This window comes from Fukomys damarensis, unplaced genomic scaffold (genome assembly GCF_012274545.1).
Source record: "Fukomys damarensis isolate Sample0158 unplaced genomic scaffold, DMR_v1.0_HiC HiC_scaffold_23, whole genome shotgun sequence".
Classification (NCBI taxonomy): domain Eukaryota; kingdom Metazoa; phylum Chordata; class Mammalia; order Rodentia; family Bathyergidae; genus Fukomys; species Fukomys damarensis.
In genome coordinates this window covers 6,148,734-6,162,511 of record NW_022900935.1, presented here as the reverse complement: position 1 = coordinate 6,162,511, position 13,778 = coordinate 6,148,734, and the positions used below count along the sequence as shown (strand labels likewise).

At 41.3% G+C, this 13,778-nt stretch overlaps 1 protein-coding gene across 1 annotated transcript in view; it reads right to left on the bottom strand.

The window, feature by feature from the left end:
* Positions 1–12,972, bottom strand: part of Maneal (mannosidase endo-alpha like) — a 23,725-nt gene extending 10,753 nt beyond the window's left edge. Inside the window, exon 1 of the mRNA XM_019207701.2 lies at positions 12,859–12,972. Coding sequence (XP_019063246.1) covers positions 12,859–12,972 — 114 coding nt within the window. The remainder of the gene's footprint in view (positions 1–12,858) is intronic.
* Between the last annotated feature and the right edge of the window lie 806 nt (positions 12,973–13,778).

The following is a 13,778-nucleotide window of genomic DNA, read 5'->3' as shown; positions in this document are numbered from 1 at the left end:
GGTCTTGGTTCTCATTTTTTCCCCTTGTCCCTGCCCTACCTTCACCCCTCCTCCCCTCCCCCCTTCCAACACTTTAATTCCATTTTTACATTTTCTCATATTTTTTTCCTTTTCTTTTATTCCCCCTTCCCTATCCTTCTCACTGTCCCTACCCCTTTGGTCCTTTTCTTCCTATTTGCTAATTGTCCCATTAGGATCTTGAGGACTATTTTAGTTTTTCACACTGGAGAAACTATTCAGTATTTGCATATGTGTGACTTATTTGTTTCACTTAGAAGTATATCCTCAAAATGTATCCATTTACCTATGAATGAATCTACTTTCTCATTCTCAATTTAAAATTTTGTAAAAGAGTTATGGAAGTTAACTGAGCTCTTATAATTGCATGAGAATTATGCATTATTTGGTATAATTTTAATATAAATATTGACAATAAAGATATGAGATATGTGGGATTAAAAAGAGAGGTTTTGGGATAAAATTCTAATTCTTTTCCACTATAAACATGGGTGCACATATATCACTGTGGTATGATTCTTTTAATTCTTTTGGAAAGATTCCCAACAGAGGGATGGATGGGTCAAATGGAACCTCTAATCCTGGTTCTTTGAGGTATCTCCATATTGATTTCCATAGTGGTTGCACCAGTCTGCACTCCCACCAACGATGGAGAAGGGTTCTTTTCTCCCCACAACCCCGCCAACATTTGTTATTTTGTGATTTCTTGATAGCAGCCATTCTTTGTGGGGTGAGGTGGAATCTCAGTGTTGTTTTCATCTGCATCTCTCGAATGACCAGTGATGTGGAACATTTTTTCATATATTTACTTGCTGATTTTATTTCTTTGTCTAAGAAATGTCTGTTCATTTCAGATGCCCATTTTAGAATTGGATCTTTATATTTGGGGGGCTGGTTGTTTTGAGTTATTTATATATTTTAGATAATAGTCCTTTGTCTGAGGAGCAGCTAGTAAAAAGTTTTTCCCACATTGTAGGTTGTTTCTCAGTTCTGTTCATGGTTTCTTTTGCAGTGCAGAAGCTTTTTAATAAGATGAGATCCCACTTGTTGATTCTTTCTGCTAGTTCCCATGCTACTGAGGATTTGTTCATAAAGTCTTTTCCTATGTCAATGTCTTCCAGAGTTCTGCCTAACTTATCATCCAGCAAGTTTAGTGTTTTTGTTTTTATATTTAGATCTTTAATCCACTTGGATTTTACTTTAGTACATGGTGACAGATAAGGGTCTAGTTTTAATCTTTTGCAGGTTGAGATCCAGTTTTTCTAACACCATTTATTAAAGAGGCTATCTTTCCTCCAGTGGGGACTGTCAAGTCCTTTGTCAAAGATGAGGTAGCTGAGTGTATCTGGAGTTGTTTTTGTGTCTTCCAATCTGTTCCACTGATCCTCAGGTCTGCTTCTTTGCCAGTACCATGCTGTTTTTATCACAGTGGCTTTGTAGTATAATTTCAAATTGGGAATTGTTATACCCGCTGCCATGTGTCTGTTGCCTAGTATGGCTTTTGCTATTCTAGGCCTCTTATGGTTCCAAATGAATTTTTGGATTCTCCTTTCTAATTCTGTGAAATATAGTGTTGGAATTTCAATTGGCATTTCATTGAATCTGTACAGCAGTTTTGGTAGTATGGCCATTTTCACTATGTTGATTCTTCCTACCCAGAAGCAGCGGCTTACTTTCCATTTTCTTATATCCTCCTCGATCTCTTTTTTCAGAGTGCTGTAGTTTTCAGTGTAGAAGTCTTTTACTTCTTTTGTTAGATTGATTCCCAGATGCTTCATTTTTTTGGGTGCTATTGTGAAAGGAATTGTTTCCCTAATTTCTTTCTCAGTGAGTCTATTATTTGTGTACAAGAAGGCTACTGATTTTTGGCTGTTGGCCTTGTATCCAGCTACTCTGCTAAAAGTGTCAATTAAGTCGAGAAGTCTTTTGGTGGAGTTTTTTGGGTCTTCAATGTAGAGAATCATATCATCAGCATAATACAGTACAGTTTAACTTCTTCCTTTCCTATCTTTATTGCTTTAATTTCTTTCTCTTGTCTAATTGCTATGGCTAATGTTTCCAGTACTGTATCGAAGAGGAGTGGTGATAGTGGGCATCCTTGTCTTGTTCCTGATTTTAACATGAAGGTTTTCAGTTTTTGGCTATTTAATATGATGTTGGCTGTTGGTTTTTCATAGATAGCCTTTATCACTATGGTCTTTCTTTACCCTTTCAGTTTCCCACACAAGAGAAAGCATGAAATATTTAAACCTGTGTGTCTGATTTATTTCACTTAATATTATGGGCTTGAGGTGCATCCATTTTCCTACAAATCAAGTTTATTCTTCTTTAGGGGATTGTAGTAATCTATTATATGTAAAGACCACATTTTCTTTGTCCATTTGTCTTTTGATGGGCATATGGGCTGTTTCTAACATTTAGCTATTATAAATTATGCTACTATACACATGAATGTCATATATCACTGTATGATGCTTTTAACTCTTTCTGGACGGTACCTAGAAGGGGGGCAGCTGAGTCAAATAGAACCTCTAGTTTTAGTATTTTGAGGAACCTTCATAGTGATTTGCATAGTAGTTTTACCAGTTTACTCCCATCAGCAATGGATAATAGTTTTTTTTCTCCCCAACATCCTCACCAGCATTTCTTATTAATTGATTTCTTGATGACATTCATTCTTTCTGGAGTGAGATAGAATCTCAGCGTTCTTTAAGTTGCATTTCTCAAGTGACCAGTGATGTTGAACATTTTTTTCATATATTTATTTGCTGTTTGTACTTCTTCTTCTGAGAAATGTCTGTTCATTTCAGATGCTCCTCTTTGGATTGGGTCTTTAAATTGGGCGGGTATGGTGTTTTGAGTTTTTCATATATTCTAGATTTTTTTTTGAGTTCTTTATATATTTTAGACATTGGTCATTTGTCTTAGGAGTAGCTAGTCAAATTTTTTTCCCATTCTGTGAGTTGTCTCTTCACTCTGTTGGTGATTTCTTTTGTTGTACAAAAGCCTTTTTATTTGATGTGATCCCAGTTGTTGATTCTTTGTAATATTTCTTCTGTGATTAGGGTTTTATTCATGAAGTCTTTTCCTACTTCTCTATCTTCTAGAGTTTTGCCTATTCTGTCTTCCAGCAGATTAAGTGTTTCTGTTTTTATAGTTAGATCTTAATCCGTTTCTATTTTAATTTAGTGCATGGTGAGAGATAGGGGTCCAAGTTTAATTTTCAGCATGTGCAAAGCCAGTTTTCCCAGAACCATTTATTGAAGAGGCTGTCTTTCTTCCAGTGAAGGTGTTCGGCCCCTTTGTCAAAGATAAGGTACCTGAATGTACTTAGAGTTGTTTCTGCATTTTCTGTTTTGCCTCATTGATCCTCCTGTTTTTGGGTTTTTGTTTTGTTTTGTTTTGTTTTTTGGTACCAGGGAGTGAACTCGGGTCCTTGCGCTTGCAAGGCAGGTGGCAGAACCACTGAGCTAAATCCCCGGCCCTCTGTTTTTGTGTTTTACAAGTACTATGCTGTTTTTATCAATGTAGCTTTGTAGGTTTTTTTTGGGGGGGCGGGTACCAGAGATCAAACTCAGGACCTTGCGCTTGCAAGACAGGCATGGTGTTATTGAACTAAATCCCTGGCTGTAGTATAATTTCAAGCCAGGGATTGTTAAGCACCCTGCCCTGCTCTTGTCCAGAATTTTTTTTGCTATTCTAGGTCTCTTCTGCTTTCATATGAATTTTAGGATTGTTCTGTGAGGTACACTATCGTATTTTGATCAGGGTTGTATGAAATCTGTAAAACAGTTCTGGAAGTATGGCCACTTTCACTACATTGGTTCTGCCTATCAAAGAACAGGGAGTATCTTTCCATTTTCTTTCTCCCCTCCTCATTTTCTGATATCCTCTTTGATCTTTTTCTGAGTACTGCAGTTTTCATTTGTTCAATTGATTCCTAAGTCTTTCATTTTTCTTGATGCTATCGTGAAAGGTGTGATTTCCCTAATAATCTCTCTCAGTGAATTTGTTATTTGTGTACAGGAATTTTATTGCTTTTTGAGTGTTGACATAATCCTGCTACATGGCCAATTGTGGTTATTAATTCTAGAAGTTTTCTGGTGGAGTTTTGGGAGTCTTCTAAGTAGAGTATCGTGTCATCTGCAAATAATGATAATTTAACTTCTTCCTTTCCTATCCTTATTCCTTTTATTTCTTTCTCTGGCTAATGTTTATACAACTAGTGGTGAGACTGGGCATTCTTGTTTTGTTCCTGATTTTGGAGTGAAAGCTTTCAGTTTTTGGCCCTTTAGTGTGATGTTGGCTATTGGTTTGTTATAGACGGTTATCAGATTGAGACGAAGACTTTTTATTGCAGTTTTATAAGTTTTGTTTTGTTTTGTTTTGTTTTTGGTACCGGGGAATCAAACTCTGGAACTTGCACTTGCAAAGCAGGTGGTGGCGCCACTCTGCTAAACCCCCAGCCCTCTGTTGTTGTTGTTTAATCATGAATGCCTGTTGGACTTTGTCAAATGCTTTTTTTTCTGTGTCTATTGAGATGATTATATGGTTTTTGCCCTTGGTTCTGTTAATGCAGTATATTACATTTATTGATTTGCATATGTTGAACCATCCCTGCATCCCTAGGATGAATCCTATTTGGTCATGGTGCATAATCTCAATGACTTGCTGCATTCTCTTTACCAGTATCTTAGAGGAGTTTTGCATCTATGTTCTTTAGGGAGATTGGCCTGTAGTCCTCTTTTTGGTTGAATCCCTCTCTTGTTTTGGTATCAGTAATGCTTACTTTCAGGAATGAGTTTGGGAATATAGCTTCCCTTTCAATTCATTAAAGAGTTTGAGGAGTAGTGGCATTAGATATTCTCTAATGTTCTTGTAAAACTCAACAGTGAATACATCAGGACCTGGGATTTCCTGTGTTGGTAGTTTTTAATTACTTCTTCCATTTCACTGATTGGTACTGGGTTATTTAGAATGTTTATATCTTCTCTCTCTTTTTTTTTTTTTTTTGTTTGTTTGTTTTTTGAGACAGGGTCTCACTATGTAATTGAGACTGACCTGGAACTCACTGTGTAGCCCAGGCTGGTTTTGAACTCACAGTGATCCTCCTGCCTCAGCCTCTCAAGTGCTGGGATTACGGGCTTGCGCCACCATGCCCGGCTTTAGAATGTTTATATCTTTTTTATTCAGTTTTGTATCTAAGAATCAGTCCATTTCTTCTGAGTTTTCTATCTATCTTATTAGAGTACATGTTCTCAAAGTAGGTGTTGATGATCTTCTGGATTTCTGTAGGATCTGTTGTGATTTCACCCTTTTCATTCTTAATTGAATGGGTTTGAGTCTTTTCTTCCTTTTTTTTTTTTTGATAAGGTTGGTTTAGGGTTTGTCTATTTTATTGAATCTTTCAAAGAAGTTGTCTTCAATTCATTGATTCTTTGGATTGTTTTCTTAGTCTCAGTTGCCTTATTTTTTACTCTGATTTTCATAATTTCCTCCGTTATGGGTGCTTTGGGTTTAACTTGCTCTTCCTTTTCTAGAAACTTGAGGTTCAACGTTAGATAATTTATTTGACCTCACTCGTTTTTCTGATGTGGGAATTCACCACTATGAATTCTGTTATGGCTTGTGTCTGGATGTCGCCTCAAAGCCTCCTGTGGTCATAGATGGGGCTTTTCAGAGGTGGCTGGATCTACAGTGTGTGATGCTGGGATTAAGTAATTACTAAATTAGTTCAATGATTGGTTTGGTGTAGTTCTGGATAGAATTAAGGGTGCCTCACTCTGGGCACCCTTTGGGTAGGTAACCTGGATAAATCTAAGGGACAGAAAGAGGGTTGCTTGTTGATTGTAGCTTGTTGCTTGCTACCTTATTGTCTTAGTGCCCTCTGCCATGCCACACTGCATTGGAGTCAGCCAACTACGAACTACAAACTGTAAGCCAAATAAACTTTTCCTCCTGTAACTTTGAGTGTTTTGTATTTTGTCTCAGCAGTGAGAAAAGTGACTAAGACAATTTCCCTCATAGGACTGCTTTCAGTACATCCCATAAGTTCTTGCATTGTGCTGGCATTATAACTTAATTATAGAAATTGTCTAATTTCTTCTTTAATTTCATCTGTGACCCACTTGTTGTAAAGAAGAATATTACTTCATTTCCATGTGTTTATGTAGTTTTTTGTGATTTCTTTTGCCATTTATTTCCCATTTTATTGTACTACGATCTGATAATATGCATGAGATCATTTCAATTCCTTTGCATTTACTTAATGGCTTATATATGGCTTATATATATATATATATGGCTTATATATATATAAGCTATATAGTAGCTTATGGGCTACTATATAGTCTATTTTGGAGAAAGTCCGTGTGTTGCTGAGAAGAATGTGTATTCTGATGTTGTGGGGTGGAACACTGTAGATTCTACTAAGTCCATTTGTTCAAAGGTTTGGTTCAGCTCTGATATTTCTGTGTTGATTTTTTTGTCTAGTTGATCTGTCTAATTGTGACAGTGGGGTACTGAGGTCTCTCAATACAACTGCCTTACTCAGAATGGCTCCTGAGGTAGTTATAAAAAAGACAGGCTTTTTGTGTATCTACAGTAGGACACCAGCCAGGGCAAGATAAATCTAAACTGGTGTGGAACTGTCCACTGAGTTGCATTAATTTTTTCTGCTGCCACAACAAGTCACTACAAATTTAGCAGGTTAAAGCCAGCACAGATATTTCCCTCCCAGTTTCTGTAAGTCAGAAGTCCAGCTACTGTGTGGGTTGGTGTGTTCTCTGCTGAGAGTCTCACAAGGCCAAGACCAAGGTGTTGGAGTTTGTGTGCCTTGCCAGGGAGGAGAGCTTTAGGAAAGAATCTAGATCTCTGTTCATTGGCAGAATTCAGTTCCATCCATCTGTAGGGCCAAGGTCCCATTTGCTTACTGACTGCTAGCTGGGGCTTCTCAGCTTCCTGAGGCCATCTGCAGGTTTTGGATTGTGGTCTTTTCTCCCGTATTTAACAGCACCAAGTCCTGTCCTCCTCACACTTTGATCTGGGTTTGTTTTGGTTTTGGCGTTTTTTTGTTTTTGCACTGCTGCTAGGTATTGAACCCAGGGCCTTCACACTGAATTATATCCCCAGTGACCTTTAATTTTTTTAAAAAATTAGGATCCTCATGCCTCAGCCTCCCACAGTGCTAGAATTATAGATGTGCACCACCATACCCATTTGTGTCCCCCCTCCTTTTTTTTGAGACAGGGTCTCACTGAGTAGGTCAGGCTTGCCTTGAATTCACTATGTAGCCCAGGCAGGCCTCGAACTTGTGGTGATCCTTCTGCCTCAGCCTCCCAAGTGCTGGGATTACAGGTGTGTGCTGGGATTACAGGTGTGTGCCACCACGCCTGACTCTTACAATCATTTTAAAATTTTATAAATTATTTTTTAAATTTTAATTTTATTAGTACCTACTTAAAGTATATAATAATTACATCCATAGAAGGGGAGTTGGTATGCATACATAACACATCTTAATTCTTTTTACTTTCCCTTCTCCTCCTCTCCCTTCTTCCTTCTTCTATCTTAACAATTATTTTAGAGATTAAGATAAACTTCCAGAAGTTCTCATCAGATTACTTCCATTCTCAATGGCCAAGTTGTGCCATATGCTCATATGTAAGCCAACCCATCGCCAAGGCTTTTCAGAGAATGGTGGACAAAACCAGAAAGAAGGAAAGAAATGGGCATCAGATAGGCAATCAAGATGCCTCCCACATCTTTGCAGAGTGTCTTCTCTGTCAGGTGTCTTCACCTTCCTCGCAGAACTAGGGCTGTGTTGAGAGAGCCACCTGTCCCCACCAAGACAGGAAATGGTAGGTTTATTCTGCAGAAGAAAGGAGCAAGAGACCCTCCAGATTTTGGAGCACCAATCAACAGCAGAGGTAAAAGTCAGGCACCATTCTGGATAGGTTGATATCCAGAAGAATTTAGATAAATAAGTGGCAAGAAGTCTGACTCTTTATATCACTCAACCCCAAGAAAGCTGATAATCATAAGGCCACCTTCCAGGCAGAAGTCCACATAATTCCTCTGGAATGAAAGAAACACCTTGGAGAAAGTCTTACCCATACTGAAAAGTCAGCTAGGTGCCTGCTCACCCCAGAGCGAAACAGAATCAGCAAACCCTGTCCCTTAGCTATCCCATTCGGCTTCCTAGGGCCTCACTCAAGCTATGAGCAATCAACCAGTGATTCCCAGACAGAGATAAAAATGAGTAAGGAGAGAAGGAGGTGGGCAGGGAGGAGGAGGAGAGAAAGAAGGAAACAGTGGGAGAGTAGATCAAGGGAAACAGAAATAATGCAGCTAGAAAAATAGAACAGACAAAATACTATCACCCTACACATTTTGTATTTATGAAAGAAGAACAGGATGCTATAAGTGGGGGAAAGGGTTAATCAGAGCAAGAATAATTTCTTAGAAATTAAAATCAATACAGTCTAAAACGGAAATTTTAATAGAAAGTTTGGGAGATAGAGCCAAGGAGTCTCCCAGGAAGTAGGAAAGCCCCCCGAAGAAGAAATTTGAAAGTAAAATGAGAAATTTACATGGTCAGTCTTGGAGATTAATGCCTGACTAATATAAATTCCATAAAAAGGCTAGGCATGGTGGTACACCCGTACTCTCAGCCATTCAGAAGCCTAAGACAGGAGGATTGCCATTGTGAATCCATCTGGGTAACTCAGTGAGATCTTGCTTCAAAAATAAATAAATATCCCAGCACTCGGGAGGCTGAGGCAGGAGGATCACTGTGAGTTCAAAGTCAGCCTGGGCTACCTAGTGAGTTCAAGGCCAGCCTGAACTGTATAAATAAATAAATAAATGGCTAGGATCATGGATCATAGTTCAGTGGCTGAATTCTTGCCTAATAGGTATGAGGCCCTTGGTTCATTTGCCAGTAACACCAAAAATGAACAAACAAACAAATAAAATAAAAATATCCACAAGGAAAAAATAGATAACACTGAAAGAAGAAATGACTAAAGAACCCATACAAGAAGGCTTTCTCAATTATGGTAGCCCCCCCACCGCCCCAAGTGGGCAACACAGGAAAATCATCATGAAATTTTAGGGTACTGAAAACAAACAGTGACTGAAAAAAGCTTCTGGAGAAAAAGAAGTCATACATCAAGGATATGGACTCAGAATGGCTCTGGAAACCAGAAGACAGGACAGAATTGACCCCCAAATTCTAAGGGAAAATAACTTCAAACCTAGAATTATTCTACACCCAGTTTTACAAGTGTGTTAGAACAAATACCCATGTTTTTTCCTATGACCCTTCTCCCAGGAAATACCAAAAGATTTAATGAAAAGTCAAATAAAAAAGGCAAAAGGGAATTTGGGGTTCAGTGATGAGGAAATTAGTGCACACCAGAAGCTTGGGGGAGTCCCAGGATGACAGCTGGGCAGTACATCTGAAAAGCAATCTGTCCTGCTAGAAGCAAAACAGGAAGACACCTGTGGAGGGATCCACAGGACACCCTGATAGGTATCCCCGCTATGTAGCCCTCCCCCAAGCCCCTCTTTTGTAGCCCTTATGTGCTTGTGTCATTATTTTTCATTAAATCACTAGTGAATACATTAGACTCCGCTTTTCACCGCTGAGTCGAGTAATAATCTATCATTACAATTCCTGCATTGTACAGTTTTTGCTTTTCCTGCATTATAAACTCTCTTTGTTCCTCCATTGGGTGGAGAGCACTATGGAGAAAAGCAAAGCAGGTGGTAGAGAGAAGGTCCAGAGGGAGGGAAGTTTGGAATTTGGTGGTAGGTTTTCAGGGAGAAGGTGGCCTGAAGGAGGAGAAGATGGAAGAGACGGAGGCATTTGGGAGAAAACAGTTCCAGGTAGAGGTCATAGTTCATTGTCCTGGAGACAGCAGCCTTCTGGCATGTTCTCTGCACACTTACTAGAATTCTCGCTTGCAGCCTTCACTGTCACTGCCACGACCCACCTCCCCATCTAGGGATACCCCAACCTCTCAGGCTCTCATCTTCAGATTCTAGTCCTTGTTCATGTGTTTTTGTCTCAGGATCCAGAGGGTGACCAAATGGCGTTGATAACTACTTGCAAAGTGTTTCAGTTCATTCCCTTGCCCTAGATTCTCTTTGTCACCCTATCTGTCCCTGTTGGAAGCCCGACCGACATCCTTCCAACTGTAAGGGCTCTCAGGGACCGTCTGACACAGCCCCACTTGACTCTTCACTGTGTCTCTGAGCAGTGGGCGAAGCTTGCTGACCCCGGATGCTGTCCTCCCGACTGCTTTTCACCCACCCCGCAGCCTCCTCTGTGGTCGGCCTCTGGTGGGCTCTCCCCGGGTGCAGTCCCAACACAAGTTCCTGTAGCAGACCTGAGCCCAACCTTCGAGGTTCAACCTCTTTCCATTACCCTCACACACGCTGCGCTCATTTCTGCCTTTAAATCCGCACCCAGTCATTTCGTAGTAAGCTTTCTTCTATTCTGGTCCACATTTCAGCCATCCCCATGGTTTCTCTGGTGGGTGATGCAGCGTTGTTTACCGTATTCACACCCCCACCCTCATAATGGTCTTATGTCATGGGCAGGATTGTTTCCATCTTACCAGAGAGGAATCAAAGGTGGAGAGAGGTAGGAAGGGGATTGGCTAGGACTGGAGCCCACGTCTGCGTGTGCACTTAACCACTGCACAAGTCCGCATCCGACTGGCACGCAGCGGATGTTTGGAAATATTAGCTGATCTGTTTGGTATGTGTTGTTCATGCCATCGCCGCAGGTAACCGTGTCCTGAGGCTTACAGACCAGAAAGGGAGCAAAAAGGACCCCACCCAAGAAGGGCTCATTATGTGCCAGATGCTCAACCGAGTTCGGGATTGTGAGGAGTCACAGAAGATGCAGCCCAGAGAATCAAAGTGGTTGGCTCAGGGGAAGGAAACTCAGGAGTGGGGAGAGGAGGCAGGACACTTCTATTTTTATTACAAGCCTTGTAGTACTCTCTGATTTTTGTTGTGGTTTTTTTGGTTTTTTGAGACAGGGTCTCAGTATGAGTTGAGACTGTCCTGGAACTCACTATGTAGCCCAGGCTGGTCTGGAACTCACAGTGATCCTCCTGCCTCAGCCTCCCAAGTGCTGGGATTACAGGTGTGTGCCACCATGCCCTGCCTAGTATCTGATTTTTAATACCATGTATAATATTACTTGATTAGAATGAGAGCAGATTTAAACAAATTGCATTACACATTCTTTTAGAATCTTGGATGTAGAGGGATGAAAGGAATATTTGGCAATAGCTGTTTTATAGGTTTGTAATAAGAATTAAACAACATAAGATATTTAAATTGGGAGAGTTGGCACATGCCTATAAACTTAGTACTCTGGGAAGCTGAGACAGGAGGTTCGTGAGCCCAGCCTGGGCAACTTAGTGACTTAGGGAGAGCCTGTCTTGAAATAAGAAGGGCCAGGGCTTTAGCTCAGTGCAAATATCTTGGGCTCAATCTCCAGTACAGAAGGGAGGAGGCATTTAACACATGCTTGACCTAGAACCACCGGCAAGAATTATTATAGCATGAGGCAGGACATGGGGTCAAGGTGCATGAAGGGCTCATTAGACGCAAAATGTGTCATTATAAGGACAGACTATGTTAATAAAAGGTTAATCTGGTCTCTGCCAAGACAGAAACACACTGTATCCTCCCCTGACCCTTCAGTTCCTTTCTCTCTCGCCTTGCTCCAGATCATTCTTTCATTTCCATGCACTCAGTGGAGTAATTATACCCACCAACGCCGTACCACCCACCCTTCCCACTGTGCTTCTTCATTCTAATCCTTAGCCCTGAGAAAGGGAGCAACTTTGCTATAGTTGAGAGGGGAAAGCAATTGCCTGTTTTCCTGAGATATTGTAATTTCTAGGAAAGGGAGTCCGGAAGCAAGTACTGGTCACATTAGTTCCATTCGTGCATACATCAGATACTTATTTATTGTGGTGCTGGAGCTCTGACCCAGGGCTTTGTCGTGCTAGGCAAATGCTTTACTTCTGTGCCACTCAGGATCTGTATTTACTGCATGCTGTGTGCCAGGCCTAGTTCTAGGTACTGAAGATGCCGTGGTGAATTAGATGAGCCAGCTTCATGACTTCGTGGAGTTTTCACATGATGGCACAGTGGCCAGAGTAGCCTGAGGCCTCTGAGCAAAGACAGTCACGTCCCTTTGCAGCTGCCCCATCTGATGCATGAAATGGAGCCGAAGACTTGGTCGTTCATACCTGCTGGCATTGAGCTGGTCTCCCTGACCAGTAACAGACATTTGACCCAAACTGAACAATTAGATTCTTTCCCCTAAGAATATGAAAAATGAGGAGCTGAGGAGGAGGCTCAGAGGCAGAGTGCACACTGAGGCTCTGGTTTCAATCTCCAGTGGGTGTGCACGTACAGACATGCACGCACGGCCAAAATCAGGCCCGGGAGGTGAGCTGACGGAGTGACATTCACAGGTGCCAGAGCCCAACCTATGAGGAGCAGTAGTCATGCTCAGACCATGGTACAAGGGGTGGATTCTATGTGTAGGCTGAGGCAAACAGCTGCCTGTCCTCAAGAAAGAAAATGCAGCAACTATGCTTTAAGAAAAAGAAACCAGAGATGACTGGATCCCAGGAGGGAAGCAATAAAGAGAACAGCAAAACGTGTTTTTAAAAAGAAGACAGTTGCTTAGCACAGGCAAGGGTGCAATCTCTAGTGCCAAAAAATAAATAACAATTAAAATAAAAAAGGAAGGAGCAGCAGCCTCTGTATCTCGCAGCTTCCAAATTCTGCTCCACTACCCACAGGCTGGTCCAGTTCTTCTTGGGAGGTGTTTTCATCCACCCAATTATTCCTCTCCCCTCGGCTTGCATTGGTTTGAACATGTCCGCCTGCAGCAGAGCCTGGAGTGATCCTCATGATCCCCTGGGTGTTGGTGGGACCTGGGACTTGCTTCTAGTAAACAGAAGGTAGCTATGGTGAGGGAGCCTCTGGATGTAATTAAGGTCCCAAATCAGCTGAGCCCCAGTTGATCAGGAGAGAGATTATCCTGTGCTGAGTTTGAGATCATCCTGACCTAATAATGAAAAACTCCTTAAAAGAGAGACAAGGTGATGATGCAGTGAGCAGCTGTCTGGGAGGCTCAGGTGGCAGGGAACTGACCGCAGCATGAAGAAATAAGGGCAGCAAAAGCAAGACCTCTCATCACACGAGGCCCTAAGACTCACTGCTGCCAACAACCTGAGTGAGCTCAGGAGCAGATTCTTCCCCCTGAGCTTCGGGGTCAAAATACAGCCTCGCTAGGTGTGGGGGTGCACACGTGTAATCCCATCTTGGGAAACTGAGGCAGGAGGATTGCAAGTTCAAGACTAGCCTAGGCAATTTAGCGATTCCTTGTCTCAAGATAAAAAATAAAAAGGGCTGCAGATGTAGTTCAATGTGAAGGCCTTGGGCTCAATCCCCAATACCACAGTAAAGTAAAACAAAACAAAGTTCAGCCAAGCTGGGCTTGGGGATGTAGCCCAATGGGGCCCCGTGCCTAGCATGCGTAATGACCTGAGTTCAATCCCCAGTACTAAATAAGTAAATGGACAAACATATAAATAATTAATTAATTTAAAATGCTGCCCACCAGTACTTTGGTTTACAGCCTTGTGAATAAAGGATCCACCTCAAATTCTCCTGGACTCCTGACCCATGAAGCTCTAAGATAACAAATGTGTACT